Below are 19,635 nucleotides of genomic sequence, written 5' to 3'. Positions count from 1 at the left end.
ACAGTGGCCAGTGCCAGGTGCCCCAGAGGGAATGAACAGAACAGGTAATCATCAAGTGACCCATCCCCTGTTGCTCATTCCCAGCTTCTGGCAAACAGAGGCTAGGGACACCATTCCTGCCCATCCTGGCTAATAGCCATTGATGGACCTATCCTCCATTAATTTATCTAGTTCTTTTTTGAACATTGTTATGGTCTTGGCCTTCACAACAGCTTCTGGCAAGGAGTTCCACAGGTTGACTGTGCGTTGTGTGAAGAAATACTTCCTTTTATTTGTTTTAAACCTGCTGCCTATTAATTTCATTTGGTGACCCCTAGTTTTTGTTTTATGAGAAGTAGTAAACAACACTTCCTTATCTACTTTCTCTACACCAGTCATGATTTTATAGACCTCAATCATATCTCCCCTTAGCCATCTCTTTTCCAAACTGAAAAGTCCCAGTCTTATTAATCTCTCCTCATCCAGAAGCCGTTCCATACCCTTAATCATTTTTGTTGCCCTTTTCTGAACCCTTTCCAATACCAAGATATCTTTTTTGAGATGGGGCAACCAAATCTGCACTCAATATTCAAGATGTGGGTGTACCATGGATTTATATAGAGGCAACATGATAGTTTATGTCCTATTATCTATCCCTTTCTTAATTATTCCCAGCATTCTGTTCGCTTTTTTGACTGCCGCTGCACATTGAGTGGATGTTTTCAGAGAACTATCCACAATGACTCCAAGATCTCTTTCTTGATTGGTAACAGCTAATTTAGACCCCATCATTTTATATGTATAGTTGGGATTATGCTTTCCAATGTGCATTACTTTGCATTGATCAACATTACATTTCATCTGTCATTTTGTTGCCCAGTCACCCAGTTTTGGGAGATCCTTTTGTAACTCTTTGCAATCTGCCTGGGTCTTAACTATTTTTAGTAATTTTGTATCATCTGAAAATTTTGCCACCGCACTGTTTACCCCTTTTTCCAGATCATTTATGAATATGTTGAATAGGACTGGTCCCAGAAAAGACCCCTGGGGGACACCACTGTTTACCTCTCTCCATTCTGAAAACTGACCATTTACACCTACCCTTTGTTTCCTATCTTTTAACCAGTTACCAATCCATGAGAGCACCTTCCCTCTTATCCTGTGGCAACTTACTTTGCATAAGAACCTTTGGTGAGGGACCTTGTCAAAGGCTTTCTGAAAATCTAAGTACACTATATCCACTGGATCCCCTTGTTCCACATGCTTGTTGACCCCCCCTCAAAGAATTCTAGTAGATTGGTGAGGCATGATTTCCCTTTAAACCTTGTTGACTCTTCCTCAACAAATTATGTTCATCTAGATGTCTGACAATATTGTTCTTTATTATAGTTTCAACCAATTTGCCTGGTACTGAAGTCAGGCTTACAGGCCTGTAATTGCTGGGATCACCTCTCCCCTAACCCACCCTCTATACAGTTTCCGAAACCCGATGCGGCCCTCAGGCCAAAAAGTTTGCCTGCACCTGCACTAGCCCCACTTTTTGTGCTATGACTATGCCTTAGAATATGTTTTAACTACTTATGCTAAACAATCTGCTCTGTCTTGTTCTTAGCTCTGACACTGAGTATCTTTCCCAGACCTGAAGAAGAGCTCTGTGTAGCTTGACAGCTTGTCTCTCTCACCAACAGAAGTTGGTCCAATAAAAAGATATTACCTCACCCACCTTGTCTCAGCAGTGAAATAGTTAATGTTGACATTGAAATTTTCACCTTTATGTTTCAGACATAAAAGTTCCATTTTCATGAATTGGGCAGGTCTCACCTCCCAGAACTATTGTTACAGGCTGTCCACGTATTGAGAAAGACAACTCTGCATTTATTTACGTCTTCATTTTTTCAAGGGTTTCTTGAACAACCATGAGAGCTAGGCACTCTTGTTTTTATTTAAATTAAAACTTAGATTCTGTAGCATCCATCCAATAGCAGTGTCACAGAGTGCACCATTCACTGCTTGTCTGGTGCCTCTTCCTGGCTGCTCTGGGGATTAGCTCACAAGGTCAACACCCCTTGCCACGGTTGTACACTGTCACTCCATCTTTCTCTCTGGTCTGCAACCCCTATCTTGCTTCAGGAACCGCAGTATCCTCTTCATGTGTCAGCCCTCTGTCCAGGTCACTCAGCGTTCTCCACTTCAGGGTATAGGCCTTCAAAGTCTCTGTCACTCCCAGTGACCCCGGCACTCTTTCAGTTCGCTGCCCCACCTGTGCCATTTCCCCAGTGGTGGTTAGGGAACCCAGGCCTGCCCTCTATTCCGGGTTCCAATCCAGGGACCCTCGACCCAGCAGTTCTGGGCTTTCCTCTCCCAGTACACACTGCTCCTTCCCTGGACTGCTTCCTACAACTCCTGGTTTCCCTCCTTGCTCTGGGTGTACCAGCCTCCAGCCCTCCTCCCAGGGAGTGACTGCCCTTTGCCAGCTACGGTTGCCAATTTTCTAACCGCACAAAACCAAACACCTTAGCCCCACCCCTGCCCCGAGGCCCCGCCCTACCCCTTATGAGGCCCTGTCCCCCGCTCACTACATTCCCCCTCCCTCGGTGACTCGTTCTCCCCCTCCCTCACTCACTCACTTTCACTGGGCTGGAGTAGGGGGTTGGAGTGCGGGAGAGGGTGAGGGCTCTAACTGGGGGTGCAGGCTCAGTGTGGGTTCAGGATATGGGAGGGGGCTTCAGGCTGGGTCATGGAGTTGGGGTGCAGGAGGGAGTGAGGGCTGTGGCTGGGGATGCGGGTTCTGGGATGGGGCTGGAGATGAGGGGCTTGGGGTGCAGGAGGGGGCTCCAGGCTGGGGGGTGAGGCCAAGGGATTCAGAGTGTGGGAGGGGGTTGAGGCAGGGGATTGGGGTGCAGGAGGGAGTATGGGGTCTGGGCTGGGGGTGCAGACTGAGATGGGGCCAGGGATGAGGGGTTTGGGGCACAGGAGGGGGCTCTGGGTTTGGGGGGGGCTCAGGGCTGGGGCAGAGGGTTAGGGCATGGGCTTACTTTGGGCAGCTCCCGGTCAAGGGCGCAGCGGGGCTAAGGCAGGCTCCCTGCATGTGCTGGCACTGCACTGCGCCCTGGAAGTGGCCAGCAGGCCTGGCTCCTAGGCGGCGGGGCCAGGAGGCTCCATGCGCTGCTCTCGCCCACAGGCACCACCCCCTCAGCTCCCATTGGCTGCGGTTCCCAGACAATGGGAGTGCGGAGCCGGTGCTCAGGGTGGGGGCAGCACGCGGAGTCCCGTGGCCACCCCACAGAGGAGCCGGACCTGCTGGGCACAGCGTGATGCTAGGATAGGTAGGGACTAGCCTGCCTTAGCCAGGCAGCACCACCAATGGGACTTAACAGCCCCGTCAGCGGCGCTGACCAGAGCCACCAGGTCCCTTTTTGACCAGGCATTCTGGTCAAAAATCAGACACCTGGCAACCCTATTGCCAGCAGCAGTCCCTGTCCGGTGCCAACTTCCTGGCTTTATAGGCCCTGCCTATGACTGCACAGCTGAACCTGCTTGCAATCAACTCCCTGCTCCCTGGTTCTTCCTCCAGGTGCAGCCTGTGGAGTTAATAGGCCTACCTGGCCACCTTAACCCCTTCCAGTCCTGTGTGGGGTTGATACCCCATCATAGGCAGATATATTAACAGTGTTAATTAAATTAAAAATTAACAATGAAAGTAGCCCATGTCTCAGATTTTGTTACAGCAAAACAATTTTAAAATCTCAAAAACACCCAGGAGCTTATTTGCTAGAGGGAGTGGCAATAAACTTAGTCTCATCCCCAGAAAAAGAACTTAGAAGCCCATTTAAAAGTTACTATAACTCAAATAATGAATAGTTCGGCGTGAGAATTCAGTCTGTACTCAGGGCCTGGTCCAAAGCTGACAGCAGTTAACGGGAGCCTTTCCAATGATTTCAAAGTGCTTTGAATCAGGCCAGGTTCTCAAAGAGTAAGTGTGTCTGTTTGGGACAATTCATTGTGTTATTGGTGCATAACAAATGTGACGGATTGGGTCACAGAAACCCCCTTGGGACTGCCACCTGATGTGCTGAGACGACCTCTGAGCCCGTTTTCTCTGGCAGCTTGGGACTTCAGTACCCTGTCTTGTTGAGCCAGACATGCTAGCCTGCTGCAAACACAGACCCAGGTCTGAACCACGTCCCCCACAAGCTGCTGACTTAAGTGAAAACAGCTTAAGAAGTGCTCCTGTCTCCAGCACCCAGATACCCAGTTCACAATGGGGTCCAAACCCCAAATAAATCCATTTTACTCTGTATAAAACTTATACAGGGTAAACTCATAAATTGTTCGCCCTCTATAAAACTGAGATTGATATGCACAGCTGTTTTCTCCCCCAGGTATTAATTACTTGCTCTGGGTTAATTAATAAGTAAAAAGTGATTTTATTAAATATAAAAAGTAGGATTTAAGTGGTTCCAAGTAATAACAGACAAAGTAAATTACCAAGCAAAATAAGACAAAAACACGCAAGTCTAAGCCTAATACAGTGAGAAACTGATTACAGATGAAACCTCACCCTCAGAGATGTTCCAGTAAGCTTCTTTCACAGACTAGACTCCTTTCTAGTCTGGGCCCAATCCTGTCCCATCCTTGTTCCAGCTCAGGTGGTAGGTAGGGGATTTCTCATGACTGCAGCCCCCTTTGTTCTGTTCCACCCCCTTATATACCTTTTGCACAAGGCAGGAATCTTTTGTCTCTTTGGGTCCCCACCCCTCCTTCTAAATGGAAAAGCTCCAGGTTTTAGATGGATTCCAGTACCAGGTGACATGGTCACATGTCCTGTGAGACCCCAAGCCTTCATTCTTCCCAGCCTGACTCACAGGAAGCCTTGCAAGTAAACAGAGCCATCTACAGTCAATTGTCCTAGTTAATGGGAGCCATCAAGATTCTAAACCACCATTAATGGCCCACACTTTGCATAACTACAATCGGACCTCAGTTATATTTCATATTTCTAGTTTCAGATACAAGAATGACACATTTATACAAATTGGATGACCGCACTCAGTAGATTATAAGCTTTGTAATGATACCTTACAAGAGACCTTTTGCATGAAGCATATTCCAGTTACATTATATTCACACTCATTTTATGAAAATATGCTAATCATATGGAGTGCAACGTCACAACAAAAAATGTAATTCTTGCTTTAAATGAAAATCCTAATGCAGTGCTAACTGTGGAATTGCTTTGGCACCTTCACAGTACTGAACCTGCATTAACAATAATACACAGCTGATACTGTAAATTAACGTAGGGCCCTATTGTCCTGTCCATCTCTGGGTGGAGAGAGGATGAGAACCCAGGTGTTCAGGAGGGATGCACAGAAGAGGAAAGTACTGCCTCCTTGTTATTGTCCCCCCTTGCGGAATTAATACCAAATTAGAAAACGTGTTAAATCTGGAATTCAGGCTTTTCTGGGTGAAAAAGTCAAATTGCCAAGCAGAGTCTTGGTTTGAGGATATACCAGTAGGGGGAGCTGGCTTTTCTCTTAATGTAGTGGTTTTCAACCTTTTTTCATTTGTGGACTCCTACAAAATTTCAAATGAAGGTGCGGACTCCTTTGGAAATCTTAGACAATCTGCGGACCCCCACGGGTCCACAGACCACATGTTGAAAGCCACTGTCCTAATGGATTGAAGCAGTGTGCATCCTGAAATGCAGACCCTGAAATAGAACACATTAAATAAGAGAACTGGCATATCAAAGCGGACTGTTTAAATGGACCCATGTGAAATGAGAACCAAAAGTCACTGTTATGAACAAACCCTTATGCACATTGTACAGTAATACCTCTCATCCACACACACTGCATATAAAAACTGGAAGTTGGTATAGGACCAGTGAAATCTGGTCCTGATTTATTGACCACATAGAATGCCAAGCTATTTACAATGATATATTTCCATCTGCAAAAGAGTTTACAGTGTATAAATGAGAGTTAAATTCTTACTGGAGTCAAATAATCCTAGCAGAAGGGAATTTGTGTTTGTCTCTCTTTTAGGATAACTGTGTATTGGTGCCAAACGTTAACCAGAGGAACAGTGATCAAGATATCTTTGGAGATGCTTGTGACAACTGTCGCACAGTCTTGAATAATGACCAGAGGGACACAGATGGTGACGGGAAAGGAGACGCCTGTGATGATGACATGGATGGAGATGGTTGATAAATCTTCACTTAATTCTTTAAAATCACCCAGCATGTGCTGTGTGTTATGGCACAGCTACACTACTCTCTAATGTAGCTGCTCTAAGCCGACAGGCCCTTGGCTTAACTACTCCAACCCCTGCAAGCAGCCCAGTGCTGTCCAGTGCTTATGTCGGTGTAACTTGTCGCTCAGTGGGTGGTTTATTCACATCTCTGTGTAGTGTAGACATAGCCTTAGAGAGGATATTTGTCACCAGCTTTTAGGCATCTCTAAGGCTGAATACTTTAGTTCTAGTTTCCAACAGTGATGGGGTAACCCAGAGATACTGTGTAAAACCCAGCAATTTTGACTGTTTCCCTCCTTGCAATGGCATGGCTGCAGTAAAGGACACGAAACGTGTTGCAAGAACAGTTCTAGCTAACCTATAAGACTGCAGCGTGTGAGAACTATGAATCCCAACAGCAGCAGCAGCAGCAACTCAGGGCATGGCTACACTTGCAGATGTAGAGCGCCGGGAGTTAAACCAGCCCTCGGAGACCGCAGCAGGGAAAGTGCTGCCGTGTGTTCACACTGTACACACTTCAAATGGGGGGGGGGGAGGAGTGTGACAGGGAGTGTGTTGTGTGTATGTGGGGGGAGAGACCGTGTGTTTTGGTGGGCAGAGTGTGTCAGCATGCTGTCTTGTAAGTTCAGACAGCGGAAGGGGGAAGGGGAAAACCCCAGCATCAGCCCCCGCCCCTGCCTCTCACACACACACACACACACACACACACACAAATGCATGCCTCTGCAGCAGCAGCATTCCACAGTAATGGTTTGCTTTGTCAGGGAGCAGATAAGCATGCTCGCTGTCAGAAACGGAGCTTTGAAAGGGGATATCAGCATGCCTGCAGCTGAGTTCTAAACAATGACCAGAGTGTCCACATGACTTCAGGGGATTATGGAACATTTCCGAAGGCCAATCACAGCACAGTAATGCAACAAGTCATTCACACTGACACCCCGGCGCTCCAGCCAGGTGCAGCAAGATCTATGCTTCTCAGGGAGGTGGATTACCAGGAGCGCTCCAGCTGCAGGGTCCAGGCGCTCTAAGTGCCTTGCCAATGTGGACACCTCCGAAGTTATGGCGCCCGGGGCTGATTTAATGCACTGTAACTTGCAAGTGTAACCAAGCCTTAGACTAAAATGCAGCAAATTTGGGGACATCACTTGGTCAAACATCTTCTCATGTGAGATTTTGTCAGAGATCACACATTCCATCTCTGCAAGCAACTCCTAGTTGCAGCCATTTTTATTTATTTTATGTAAATATTGGGGTTTTTTTGCTTCACCCCAAGCCCCAGGCACTGTGCAACAGTTAAACACCACAATAATTCATACAACAATTAAAAGGCTGTTGAACATTTTAATGGACTATCAATACTAACAGCAAAAAACCCCAAACCTTTTCACAATAATCCACAGGCCCAACCACATCCTAGCACATCTGACTCCTTCCTGCCTGAATGCCCAAGAGATCTCTATTATGCAACATTTTATTCTCATTGCTGTGTGGGGCTTGGAAGAAAATCAAGTCCCCTTAAATATAATAATAGGGATGAAATGTCACGTGATACAAACTATATGGTATGGGGACAGAACGCAGTGAGGTGTGCAGGAAAATGGAATGCAAGGCAATGTCTTTAGTGAGATGCTCCTAACCTTGATTAAATGAGATGTGCACAGAAACAAAACAGATTTGGTGATGGCTGAACAGTAATGCTGTATTCTGTGAAAATACATAAACGGATGCATTTGGAAAATACATACATTTGGAAACTTAGGGAATAATTTTGACTAATATCAATGATTTTTCCAGGTATTAAGAACCTTTTGGACAATTGTCAGAGGGTTCCCAATCGGGACCAGAAGGACGGGGATAACGACGGTGTTGGTGATGCTTGTGACAGCTGCCCCACTATCAGCAACCCCAACCAGGTTAGTGAGGGGAAGAAAAATCTGTAGGATACCACAAGCCTCAGCCCCACCAAGTTAGTGAAAAAGTGACTATGAGCACCAAATAACTGTAGCAGGAGACAATTGGAGGTACAAGAGATCAGCTGCTCCCATTTTGTTAAAGGATATGTAGAAAAAACTTGTGAAACTTTGAAAGCTTGAGTTTGGAAAAGGAGACTGGAAATAGGAACAGATAGGTGCTTTTTCACACTATGCATGTCTCATTGTGCACCTCCCCGATCAATATGCTGCAATATATCCCATCTGTGGTGGGCCAAACCCCAATCCTATAAAAGTCAATGGGAAGACTCCATTGGGAGTACAAATTCATTACATTTATTCTTTTATTAGGGCCAAATCCTGATTTTCTTATTCAGACAAAAAACCCCATCACCACAGACTCAGGCATTGAGTAAACAGAATAGACTTGCCACATTTTTTTGTTCAGCTGTCTAAGCTGTGTAGGCTTATTTTTAAGTTACATATGAGGGAAATCTCTTCTGGAAAATGAGGGTTTACTCATTTTCAGTATCTCAGGCAACTTTTTTTTTTAATTCCTTCAGCTAGAACCCCAGAAGCTAGTACCGCCCAATTTAATACTAGGTTGTTTTTCTGCCCTTGTTAAATAGATTTTCTTTTTTGGATCACCCACATAACCAGAAGATATATTTTATAAAAAGAACTGATCCTGCCAACATAGTACTGTCATTTAAATATTCTCTCAGCAGTTAATACTACAAACTTCTTCTGTTTCTGTTTGCAGTCAGATATTGACAATGACCTGATTGGAGATTCTTGTGACACTAACCAAGACAGGTACAGTACCCCCTATCTAATATCAACAAGAGAACAATACTGGGTTAAATTTAGCCCTGGCATAAACTAGTCTAATTCCACCCACTTCAGTAGAGTTGCACCCACACTCCCACCAGGGCTTAGTTCAGCCCTAGGTTATTTTCAGTACTTCCTGCCCAGTAAGAACATAATTTTATGTAATGAAAACAAAGTATCTTCTGAAATAACTATCATTCATAGCCATAGCCATCAATTACTGTTGCTCTAACATCCCCCTCCCTTCCACTTTCTCCCATGCACATTTCACCAGTTCAGGTCCAAAAAAGGTATAGAAAACAGGTACATGACATGATTCATAGCTGATTCCATAGAAATAAAACTGGCAAGCTCCACCCAGAGCTTATATTATCAAATAAACACAAATCAAAACCAAAACCACGCAAACAATTTTAGGGTGAGGAGTTTTCCCCACTAAACACACAAGACTTCACTATAACAAAGTTTCATTGTAAAAGGCAAGGACCTACCTGAAAAAATGTCCCGTTCACTTTAGCATAGGAGTAGTAGTAAGGTCTCTCTTCTGAGCAGCGGCAGCTGAGGGTGTGGTGGGGAATCCATGAAATGCCATTTCTTTTCTCCCAAAGGCAGCGACTGTCACAAGACCAGCTACATTCACTTTCAATCCATGATGAGAGCAGCTCCAGCAAAACCAATATTAAGGCATTATATTTTACTCCTCTTTCCACAAGGAAAAGGCAACTACTACTTGCCCCTGCTGAAAACAGAGGAAAGGGGAAGTGATTAAATCCCTTAAGGATGCACCATTTCCAACTCATGAGAAGGTGATAATTGCTGCATTCCAAGATGATTAGTACAGTGGAAACCACTGAGGCCTGGTCTGCACTAAGGATTTCTTGAAATTACTCCACCATCATCTTAGCCTCATGTATGGGGATTAGCTTTATCATGGAGTGAAGCTTCACTGCAAAGAGAATGAGACCTTGTTTTCACTACTAAAAATGTGTGTTTTCTGTCTTGGGGTAGCTATTACACAAGCTATCCTGGGGTAAAAACACCGTGGAGACAAGGCACTGTAGTTTTTCCATGAGGTAAAGGCAGGTTATAGCTACGCTACAGCTGCTACAGTGACACAGCTACAGCACTCCAGATCTGCAGGTGTAGCATCGTAACGTAAATGCTTCCCACATCCACAGAAGGGGCTTTTCTGTCAGTGTAGTTAATCCACCTCTCTGAGAGGCAGTAACTAGGTCAAGGGAAGAATTCTCCCATTGACATAGCCGTATCTACATCAGGGGTTAGATCGCGTTAACTACAGCACCATGGGCAGTCCGTGAACCGGCCGATGGGGGAGGCTAGCCCCCGGCCCCTCCCTTCTGCCCCCTACCCCCACAGGAGCCCAGAGAACCCCCCCCAGGGCCACTAGTCCCCACCGCCCCAGCTCCGAGCCGCCCAATTGCCCCCAGCCACGGAGCACCAGGCTGGCGCATGGCACAGTTCTAGTGCCAAGAGCACCGGGCAGGTGGCACAGTGTGGCCCCAGCGCCAGCCGCCCAGAGTCCCAGAGTCAGTCCCCCAGCCCCAACCAGCCTGGGCCACAGAAGAGCAGGAACTGCAGGAGGGAGTCTGGGGGCGGAGCATGGGTGGGGCTACACCAGGCTGTTTGGGGAGGCTCAGCCTCCCCCAGCCTATGATACCCGCTGCCCATGTACAGCACTCAGGACATGGAATTTTTCACAGCCCTGGGCAATGTAGCTAAGTCAAGTGTAGACCAAGCCTAAGTGACAGCACTGTATCCCCAACTGGGGTTGACCTCACCTAGTTTACCTTGAGGTAAATCTAAAGTGCCTTATCTCCACTGTGGTTTTACCTCAGGGTACCTCACACACGTTTGTTATCCAGAGGAAAAAACTCACCTTTTTTAGCAGTGAAGACAAGTCATGACTGTCCGTTGATAAACATTGCAGCTACTCCTTACTCTCACTGCACTTCACTGTGGCTCTGTCTACTCTAGGCCAAAAGATATTGAAAAAAAAAAACATTGCTGGAATGCCTTGAGTTTGCAATACCTCCTACCCCTACACAACAGCAGCCCCAGGTGCTTCACCAGCATGGGTTATACAAATTGGTTGCAGCCCATGATGTAAGGTCTTCAGAAGGAGTCTGACCGAGCCATTGTATCTTATGGTGATTTCACTACACCACAGTCAGGAAGCCACAAGTAGGTTTGGAAGGACTAGATTTTTATTGGTAAAAGTTGGTAAATGTTGATTTCACTGAACACACACAATCCCTGAACAAAATATTTCCATCTATAACAATAGCAATTTACAGATATGGAAAGTCAGATAAATGCTGCTTGAGAACTTTAGTAGAGTCCCACTTTCATTTCTATAGCCCATGTTGTAATACGGGCATTAGCTTAGCTGGAGCTGGTGCCATTTAGATATGGCTGGAAGGCAGTTCCTCTGCTTCCCCTCTCCCTCCTTCCCCAACCCCCGTGATTTACCATGTGTTAATTTTAAGAAGAGGGAGCCTCTGAGGCAAGGACACTGCCAGGGTCAGGTGTAGGGGGGTCTCTGCTCTGCCTGGAGAATGCAGCCTCCTCTCCATAATTTCGCACAACAGCGAACATTTAAATTGATTAAAAATTAGAAAAGGCTTAAAAATAAACATTGATTAAAAAAAAAAAAAAAAATCCCGCCAAGCCTAACCACTAGTGATTCAGCTGTATCAGTTTAGCTGGGCCTCAGTGCAGGGCTGCTGCTGTATGGACATTTCCCCAAAAACCTGTCAGTGCTGAGTACCATGGACTAGGTCCATCAGGAACCCCAGGGCGCACTGGTACAACATGACTTTTAATTGTGCTATGTTTAGATACCTCAAAATGTTTGTCAAAAAGCAGTGTTGCTAAACCATGGCAAGGAGAAGCCAGGCAGATAACTTCCTGTACTCAGTGTCCTCACATTCAAAAACTGAAGCTTCACTATAACCAGATTAACTATGAGCAAGTTTCACTGTCCCAGATATCCCATTTCATGGTCCTGGCGAGAGTTTTCCTTTCATTACATGTGCTGGCATCAGGATCCATCTGATGGCATCAACTGTACTTTGTATTTCATCAAAAACTACGAGGAGTCCATTTCATCAGATCTAGCCCACGAAAGCTTATGCCCAAATAAATTTGTTAGTCTCTAAGATGCCACAAGGACTCCTTGTTGTTTTTGCTGATTCAGACTAACACAGCTACCACTCTGAAACCTGTCACCATGCAAGGCTTTGTATTTCATGATTGCTTAGCTGTTGTGCTCTAGTCTGGGGACAAGAACTGATTCTTTGGGTGTGTGTGTGTGTGTGTGGTTTGTTGTTTTGTTTGAATTCATAGTGATGGAGATGGACACCAGGACAGCACAGACAACTGTCCCACAGTCATTAACAGCTCCCAGCTGGACACTGATAAGGATGGGCTGGGTGATGAGTGTGATGATGACGATGATAATGATGGGATTCCAGACCTCATGCCTCCGGGCCCTGATAACTGCAGACTGGTTCCCAACCCAGGACAGGAAGATGACAACAGTAAGTCTGTTCTACCCACCTATGCAGTTAGTGAACATGCAGTACACTTACTGTAAGGCAGCATATTCTCACCAAGAGGAACCAAGTTCACATAGGCCCCTGTTGTCCAAAGTCTAAAGGTTGATTTCTCTTTTGTACAGGAGGAAGCCCTGTTACTTACAAGTCAGGACTGATACATATTACGAGGAGCAGCAGCCAATGGCTCTATCCCATACTCTGGGCCATATTCTGTGCTGCATCTCTCAAGGAAGCACAGCTGGGGTGGGGAGAGGCTTTAAGCCATCTTTGGGCCTCCCAGATTGTAGGCTGCTCTGGGGACTGGGCAGCCCAAGGACACTCTGACTTACAGAAGCCTTCCTTGGCTGCCTGTGAGCTGCTGCTGTCACACCTTTGACACCCCCCTTTTTGTCCCAGCATGCCCCTTGAGGAATTCCCTCTGGGGCACTTAGTGCCCTTCATGCTGCTGGAATGGCATAGAGGTGCTAGCAGAGGCTAGATTTTGGCCCTTGGCTCTCACTTTCATGAACAATGTGAATTCACCAAATTTATTCAGATGGGAAAGATTGACTTACATTAGGATCCCTGTGACTCAGCACAAAACAGTAAAATCATCTGTCTGTCTCTCTGTTTTTCTTAAACTAACTAACTTGTAAAATATCCCTGGAAGATTTTTCAGTTTTCACCAGAACAATGATACGAAACAATCTTAAAAACAAGCCAATACTGTAAAATCTCTCTACTTCACATTAGTGATTGAGGGTCCCCATTGCACCTTACTGAATCTTGCAAACAAGCAAATGACTAAACGATTTACAAAGCAAGGAGAATGCATCACAGAATATACTTTATTCGTTAATTTGGATATTTGTATTTTTATACTTAACTAGAAAATATTCCTATACAAGAATTTCTAAAAACAATGGTGTCTTGGTCATTTGAGAACTCAGTGTGGAACTCTGCTGTCAAATCTTTGCTTACAAGTGGCAACAGACTGTTATTTTGTGTGTCATTATGTGGTATTAATTTTAGTCCAACAAAAGTGCTATACACTTGTATTCTGAATTTTGCTTGATCTGTTAGCTAGGTCAGATCAGAGTACAGCTAATGGTGTGTTTGTTAAATCCTAATAAAACACCTGTTGCACCTGTCAAATTTGCTGTAAATTTCAAGCACTTTCTGTAGGTTCCTTTGCCACTCTTAGATCAATAACTTGTGTTTGGCTAAAGCATATCTTCCAGAAAGGCAACCAGTCTTGATTTTAAGGCATCAAGAGATAGAGAATCAACCACTTCCTTTGGTAGTTTGTTCCAATGGTTAAGACTAAGGTGACTGTAGCTGCATTGTAAATAAGTCCCCTTTTGTTTAATTGATGCATTCAGGTGATGGAGTTGGTGACATATGTGAATCGGATTTTGACCAGGACACAGTAATTGATCGAATTGATATTTGCCCTGAGAATGCTGAGATTACCCTGACAGATTTCAGGGCTTATCAAACTGTGGTCCTGGATCCCGAAGGTGATGCTCAGATTGATCCTAACTGGGTGGTTCTGAACCAGGTAAAAAATGCATTCAACACTGTTTAGCTGCCAGAAACAAATAATTACAAAACAAAATAAAATAAAAAACCCAACCTGTGCTGAACTTATCAGAATCTGTAATGCTTTAGCAAAGAAATGAAAATCAACTGATGCTTGCTAAAAGCCAAAAGGAAAGGGTATTTTTGGAAAAGTGTGCAACTAAGTTTGAAGTTACACATACTAACACATGGGCTAAAATAATTACTGACACAGAAAGCTCATTCTGGGAGAACTTCCCTGCTGCACAGAGGGCCAGCATGAGGCTGATGTACCGCTCTGGGACGTCTCATTATAGTAATTGCAGCATCACCCTATTGTTTATCATGCCTCAATAACGTAATTAATTTCCCCTCTCAGGGTATGGAGATTGTACAGACCATGAACAGTGATCCTGGCCTCGCAGTTGGTATGGACACCTTTTTTGTACTCATGTTTTGCAATAGAAAAGCTTTTGGCACGTGGTCAAGTTTTCTGCCAACTATTGGTTTTAACATAGTGTATATCCATTGCTCCTAGGTTACACAGCTTTCAATGGGGTTGACTTTGAAGGCACCTTTCATGTGAACACGGTGACAGATGATGACTATGCTGGCTTTATTTTTGGTTACCAAGACAGTTCCAGTTTTTATGTGGTAATGTGGAAGCAGACAGAACAGACTTATTGGCAAGCAACTCCATTCAGAGCTGTTGCAGAGCCTGGCATTCAGCTTAAGGTACTGAGCTAAATAACATCATCAAATTTGGTGGCTCAGCGTTCTCTGTGTAATGGCTACCCGAGCATACAAAGAGTTGGCCATATAATGCCTATGCTGTTCTCCCACCATTGCTGGGGGACCACCAGCTCTTTCCTAAAGGAAAGGTTAATTTACTGTCAGAGTGGTACCTTACGTATGTGCATCACTCTAATAAGTGTATGGAAATGCAGAGGATAAACTGAATCTACCAAAATTTGCATGCCAGTCAATGCTCATTAAAAATCTCGGTTGACCTAGAGTTGAAATGGGCCTTTTTAATTAGAATAAATACATTAAAAACAAACCTGGACACAGATCTCATTCAGTTCACTGGTGATGGCCTAAAGTGACCATTTCAAAGAGGCTGTGTGTTTGTCTAAAGCAGAACTTCCCCAAATGTGGTCCATGGCACACTGAGTAGTAACCCATTGAGACCTTCTGATCACATGCTGCTGGCTTCTCCTTGTTCCTAGCTGCTAAATGAAAAGACAGCAAACATTAAATACTTTTATTTCTCCTTGTAAGCAGTTGCTACAATTGGCACAGGGATGTCATGAGCTCATGCATGGGAGGGGAGGTGTGTACAAGGCAAGCCCTCTAGTAAGGTGTGATCTCACTATGAAAAGAGAGAGCTCCTGGTCTAACGCTTAAAGGGAAAATTCTCTTTGTTCACTTTCTAAACTATGCCATATTTGTCTAGGCTGTTAAATCTAAGACTGGCCCTGGTGAACACCTCAGGAATTCACTCTGGCATACTGGGGACACCAATGACCAAGTCAGACTGCTATGGAAAGACCCCAGAAATGTAGGTTGGAAAGATAAAGTCTCTTATCGCTGGTTCTTGCAGCACAGACCCCAGGTTGGATACATCAGGTAGGGACTGGCTTGTTTAAACCTTTGTAGAGTTAAACGGCAGTGATTGTTTTTTTTAGATTTGTGAGCTTCTATTTAGTGTGGGGTGTTTTTGTTTTTTAGAAAAACCAAACCCCATATAATTACAAATATTGTCAAATGTCTCTGGGCTTTGTAGCTGCTAAAGACAGACACTGCTGTTGTGCCTGGTTTTGCTTTAAAAGATTTTGAAAATACCAGTGACATCACTTCTAGAAACACATTCAAATCTTAACATTTCACAGATTTGACTTTTGTATGAATATTCCTTAATGTTGATCCCTTGGAATATGTAAATATAAACTGTGATAATTTATCCATAACACCATGTGTAACAAGTAACAGAACTCATCAACCAAAGCTGGCCACACAGAAAGTGTAAAGATGGTAAAACAGAACATTATCAGTAATTAGCACGACATGAGATATATATCCATGATATAAGCAGTGGTTTGTAGCTGTGCTGGTCCCAGGATATGAGAGGGACAAGGTGGGTGAGATAATATCTTTTATTTGACCAACTTCTGCTGGTGAGAGAGACAAGCTTTCGAGCATACATACAGAGCTCTTCTTCGGGTAACCTTGTATATATGAGATATGACCTCAATATGTTCTCTGAGTGTATGTTAGCATAGAAGTTCTTCTTGTCCCTATGATGTTTACAAATTGCCAGGGGCAAGACAAGTAGTCATGATGGTGGAATTCACACTCTTTGAACAAAGTCCGGAAGTAGTGAGGCCATTACTGCAGTCGTCTATTTAAGTATTAAAAGGCAAACGAGATGTTGATCCAGCTCTAAGACTACAGGGCAATAAAGGAGCCCCGGGTGCCCTAGCTCACTCCCGTCCACACTGGCAAGGCACGTAGAGCACTCTGACTCCACAGCTACAGCGCTGCTGGTACTCCACCTTGGCGAGTGGAATAACGTTTGCTGCGCCCCCGCAGGAGCACCGCAGCGCCAGTGTGGACGAGGTGTTGCGTTACTGCGCTGCGATCAGCCTCCGGAAACGTCCCATAATCCCCTTAAGTCAAGTGGCCACTCTTCTCATTGTTCTGAACTCCTGTAGGAATGCGGAAATGCCCTTTCAAAGCTCCGTTTTGGACAGCCGGCATGGCAGCCTTTACTGTGGAATGCTGTGTGTGAGCAAGAGAAGCAGGGGGGGATGAGGAGATCTGCTGCTGTCTGAACTTACAAGACAGCATGCTGACATGCTCTCAGCCCCCCACATATACACAACACACGCCCTATCACACTCCACCCCACCCCTCCCATTTTAAAAGCACGTTGCAGTCACTTGCATGCTGGGATAGCTGCCCATAATGCACCACTCCCAATGCCGCTGCAAGTGCTGCAAACGTGGCCACGCCTGTGCGCTTGAAGCTGTCAGTGTGGACAGACTGCAGCGCTTTCCCTACTGCGCTCTACAAAGGCGGGTTTAACTCACAGCGCTCTAAGGGCTTGGCTACACTTGGCTACACTACAGCCGCGGCAGCGCTGTGAAGCGCGAGTGTAGTCACGCCACCAGCACTGCAAGAGAGCTCTCGCAGCGCTGTATGTACTCCACCTCTCCAAGGGGAGTAGCTTGCAGCGCTGCAAGTGAGCGTGCAGCGCTGGAGGCACTGATTACACTGGCGCTTTACAGCTCTGTACTCGCTGCGCTCAGGGGGGTGTTTTTTCACACCCCTGAGCGCAGCAAGTTGCAGCGCTGTACAGCGCCAGTGTAGCCAAAGCCTACATCGGCAAGTGTAGCCATGCCCTATGATTCACTCAGTGAGAAGCCTTTACAAATTGCTCTTGATTTTTAATCTGTTTTTCAGTAGATCTGGATTTACAGATGTAATTTGAGTGATGTTGGTCTTTGGCTGACATCCATGGAGAGGTGTAGGTCTCCTAAAGAAACAGGGCATTCTATTTTGTTAATATCTAAGAAGGGCAAAGCAACAAAAATGAGAAAGCATTTTAACAAGAAATCATCATTCAGAATCAGGGGTTTGATCTTGGAACATTCAAGTCAATGGAATTAGGCTCTAAAAGTATCATATGAAAAAAACTCTACGTGCACACGGCACTGCGCCTTGGCCCCATCAGACCAATTGCGTATTTACGCTCTTTTTCAAGTAGGCTGAATAGGACAAAGGATTTAATAAACTTCAACATTAATCGCAATTTTTGCAGCTCCCTGCCTTTCAGCGTGTGCTGAGTATACAGCCACACTCTCTCTTTTTAGTAACTGCAGTTAAAAATCCTCAGAAACCAAAGGAGCGGATAAAGTGAGTCTTATTTAATCCTTCGAGAACAAGGGCCTTCAGAACCAAAAGTGAAAGTCTGAGCCAAAGCTGTTGGGCCATAACTCACTACAGTATGTTTTGACTAAATATAGCAGCCCTGTGGAATATGTAGCATCTCACATTTCTCGGAGACTTCAGCAAGGCCTAGGAATAGGTACAAAAGCCAAAATAGCCCAGGAGAGTTAATAGACTAAATTCACCAGCTGTGCTATTTTTGAAACACCCGAATAAACAAAAATCAAGGATGGTAAATGATTTTTTTTTATAATGGTTTTATAACAAGGAAACTCTTGGGGGAAGGTGTCTGTATTTCCGTATGTGTTTGTACAGCCCCTAGCACCATGGAGCCCTGATCCTGATTGGGTCCCAGTGGGCACCACCATAGTTTAAATAAAAAATACTGATATTTACAGGTAAGTACACAGCTGAATGTTTGGTGTAGCTGGTATGGGGCTAGCATAGCCAGCTGACTCCCCCAGTGTGGGGAGCATGCTGGGATGAGAGTGGATTGCCAACTTTCTAACTGCACAAAACCGAACACACTTGCCCTGCTGTGGTCAGAACGTACTATGCTTTAGTGATCCCCAGCTAGCGTAAGGCCTCCTACTGGGCTGTTAGAAGCTAGCCTAATTTGGAGCAACTCTGCCCCTTCTCTACCCCACTGGCACAGCCCTGTCACAGCTGAGGGTTATAACCCTGGTTTCTCTTCAAGCTTATAGTGGTATGGTCCGGAAACTAGTCTAATGAGCTTGTCACAAGGCAGAATAAAGGTAGATATTAAAAACACTTTTTCAAAGCAACAGTGGCTATCTGAGAGCTAACGGGTTGCATTTGTTTTATTCTGAAGGGCAAGATTTTATGAAGGTTCTCAACTGGTGGCAGATTCTGGAGTAACTGTAGACACTACCATGCGTGGAGGAAGACTTGGTGTTTTCTGCTTCTCTCAGGAAAACATTATTTGGTCCAACCTGAAATATCGCTGCAATGGTAACATTTCTCTTAGAGCTACTCAGCTCATGATTATCAAATGACCTACTGTACTAGAGGATAAGTAGTTTGGGCTTTTTTTTTTTTTTTTTTTTATTAACCACCTTGCAGCCTTCACCAGCAAATGAATCTGAGGCCACGTCAGGCACAATGGTTCAATCTTAGTATGGGTCGCATCTCACCAGAGGTAGAATGAGCAGCTCAGCTCCTCTGTTGCCCCTGATCTGCAATATACATGTAATCTGCCAGCACAGTAGTGCCCTTATATGGAGCATGCTAACTACACCAAGTAGGTGCCATTAGAAATGTTACTAAAAGACCAAATGGACAACACCTTAAAGCTAACCATACAGCAAATGAGGCATTGTCCTCAGTAGATTAAATATGATGTCCCACAACACTCATTGCATGCACCAATACATCCACTGTACGTGATGTTAGCCAACCCACACTCCAGCCAAACTGCTGCTGCTCAAATCAGTTAGTGGAAGGCAGTTTCTTGTACCGGTCTTTACAGTGACAGTTGTTGCTATGAGCTTCCTCCGCGTGATGCCTGGCACCACAGCTGAGAAGGCATCCTCATCTGCAGACAG

The 19,635-nt window shown here is 45.0% G+C and overlaps 1 protein-coding gene across 2 annotated transcripts in view; it reads left to right on the top strand.

Annotated features, from left to right (window-relative positions):
* Positions 1–19,635, top strand: part of THBS4 (thrombospondin 4) — a 58,196-nt gene that overhangs the window by 36,179 nt on the left and 2,382 nt on the right. For both annotated transcript variants that reach the window (XM_065406883.1, XM_065406882.1), the window contains 9 exons: positions 6,030–6,189; positions 8,035–8,153; positions 8,935–8,987; positions 12,369–12,562; positions 13,942–14,120; positions 14,499–14,547; positions 14,658–14,854; positions 15,576–15,748; positions 18,903–19,042. In XM_065406883.1, coding sequence (XP_065262955.1) covers positions 6,030–6,189; positions 8,035–8,153; positions 8,935–8,987; positions 12,369–12,562; positions 13,942–14,120; positions 14,499–14,547; positions 14,658–14,854; positions 15,576–15,748; positions 18,903–19,042 — 1,264 coding nt within the window. The remainder of the gene's footprint in view (positions 1–6,029; positions 6,190–8,034; positions 8,154–8,934; positions 8,988–12,368; positions 12,563–13,941; positions 14,121–14,498; positions 14,548–14,657; positions 14,855–15,575; positions 15,749–18,902; positions 19,043–19,635) is intronic.

The sequence above is a fragment of the Emys orbicularis genome, chromosome 6 (assembly GCF_028017835.1).
Source record: "Emys orbicularis isolate rEmyOrb1 chromosome 6, rEmyOrb1.hap1, whole genome shotgun sequence".
Taxonomy (NCBI): Eukaryota; Metazoa; Chordata; order Testudines; family Emydidae; genus Emys; species Emys orbicularis.
The sequence above is the reverse complement of the archived record's forward strand: the minus strand, read 5'-3'. Positions and strand labels throughout refer to the sequence as shown.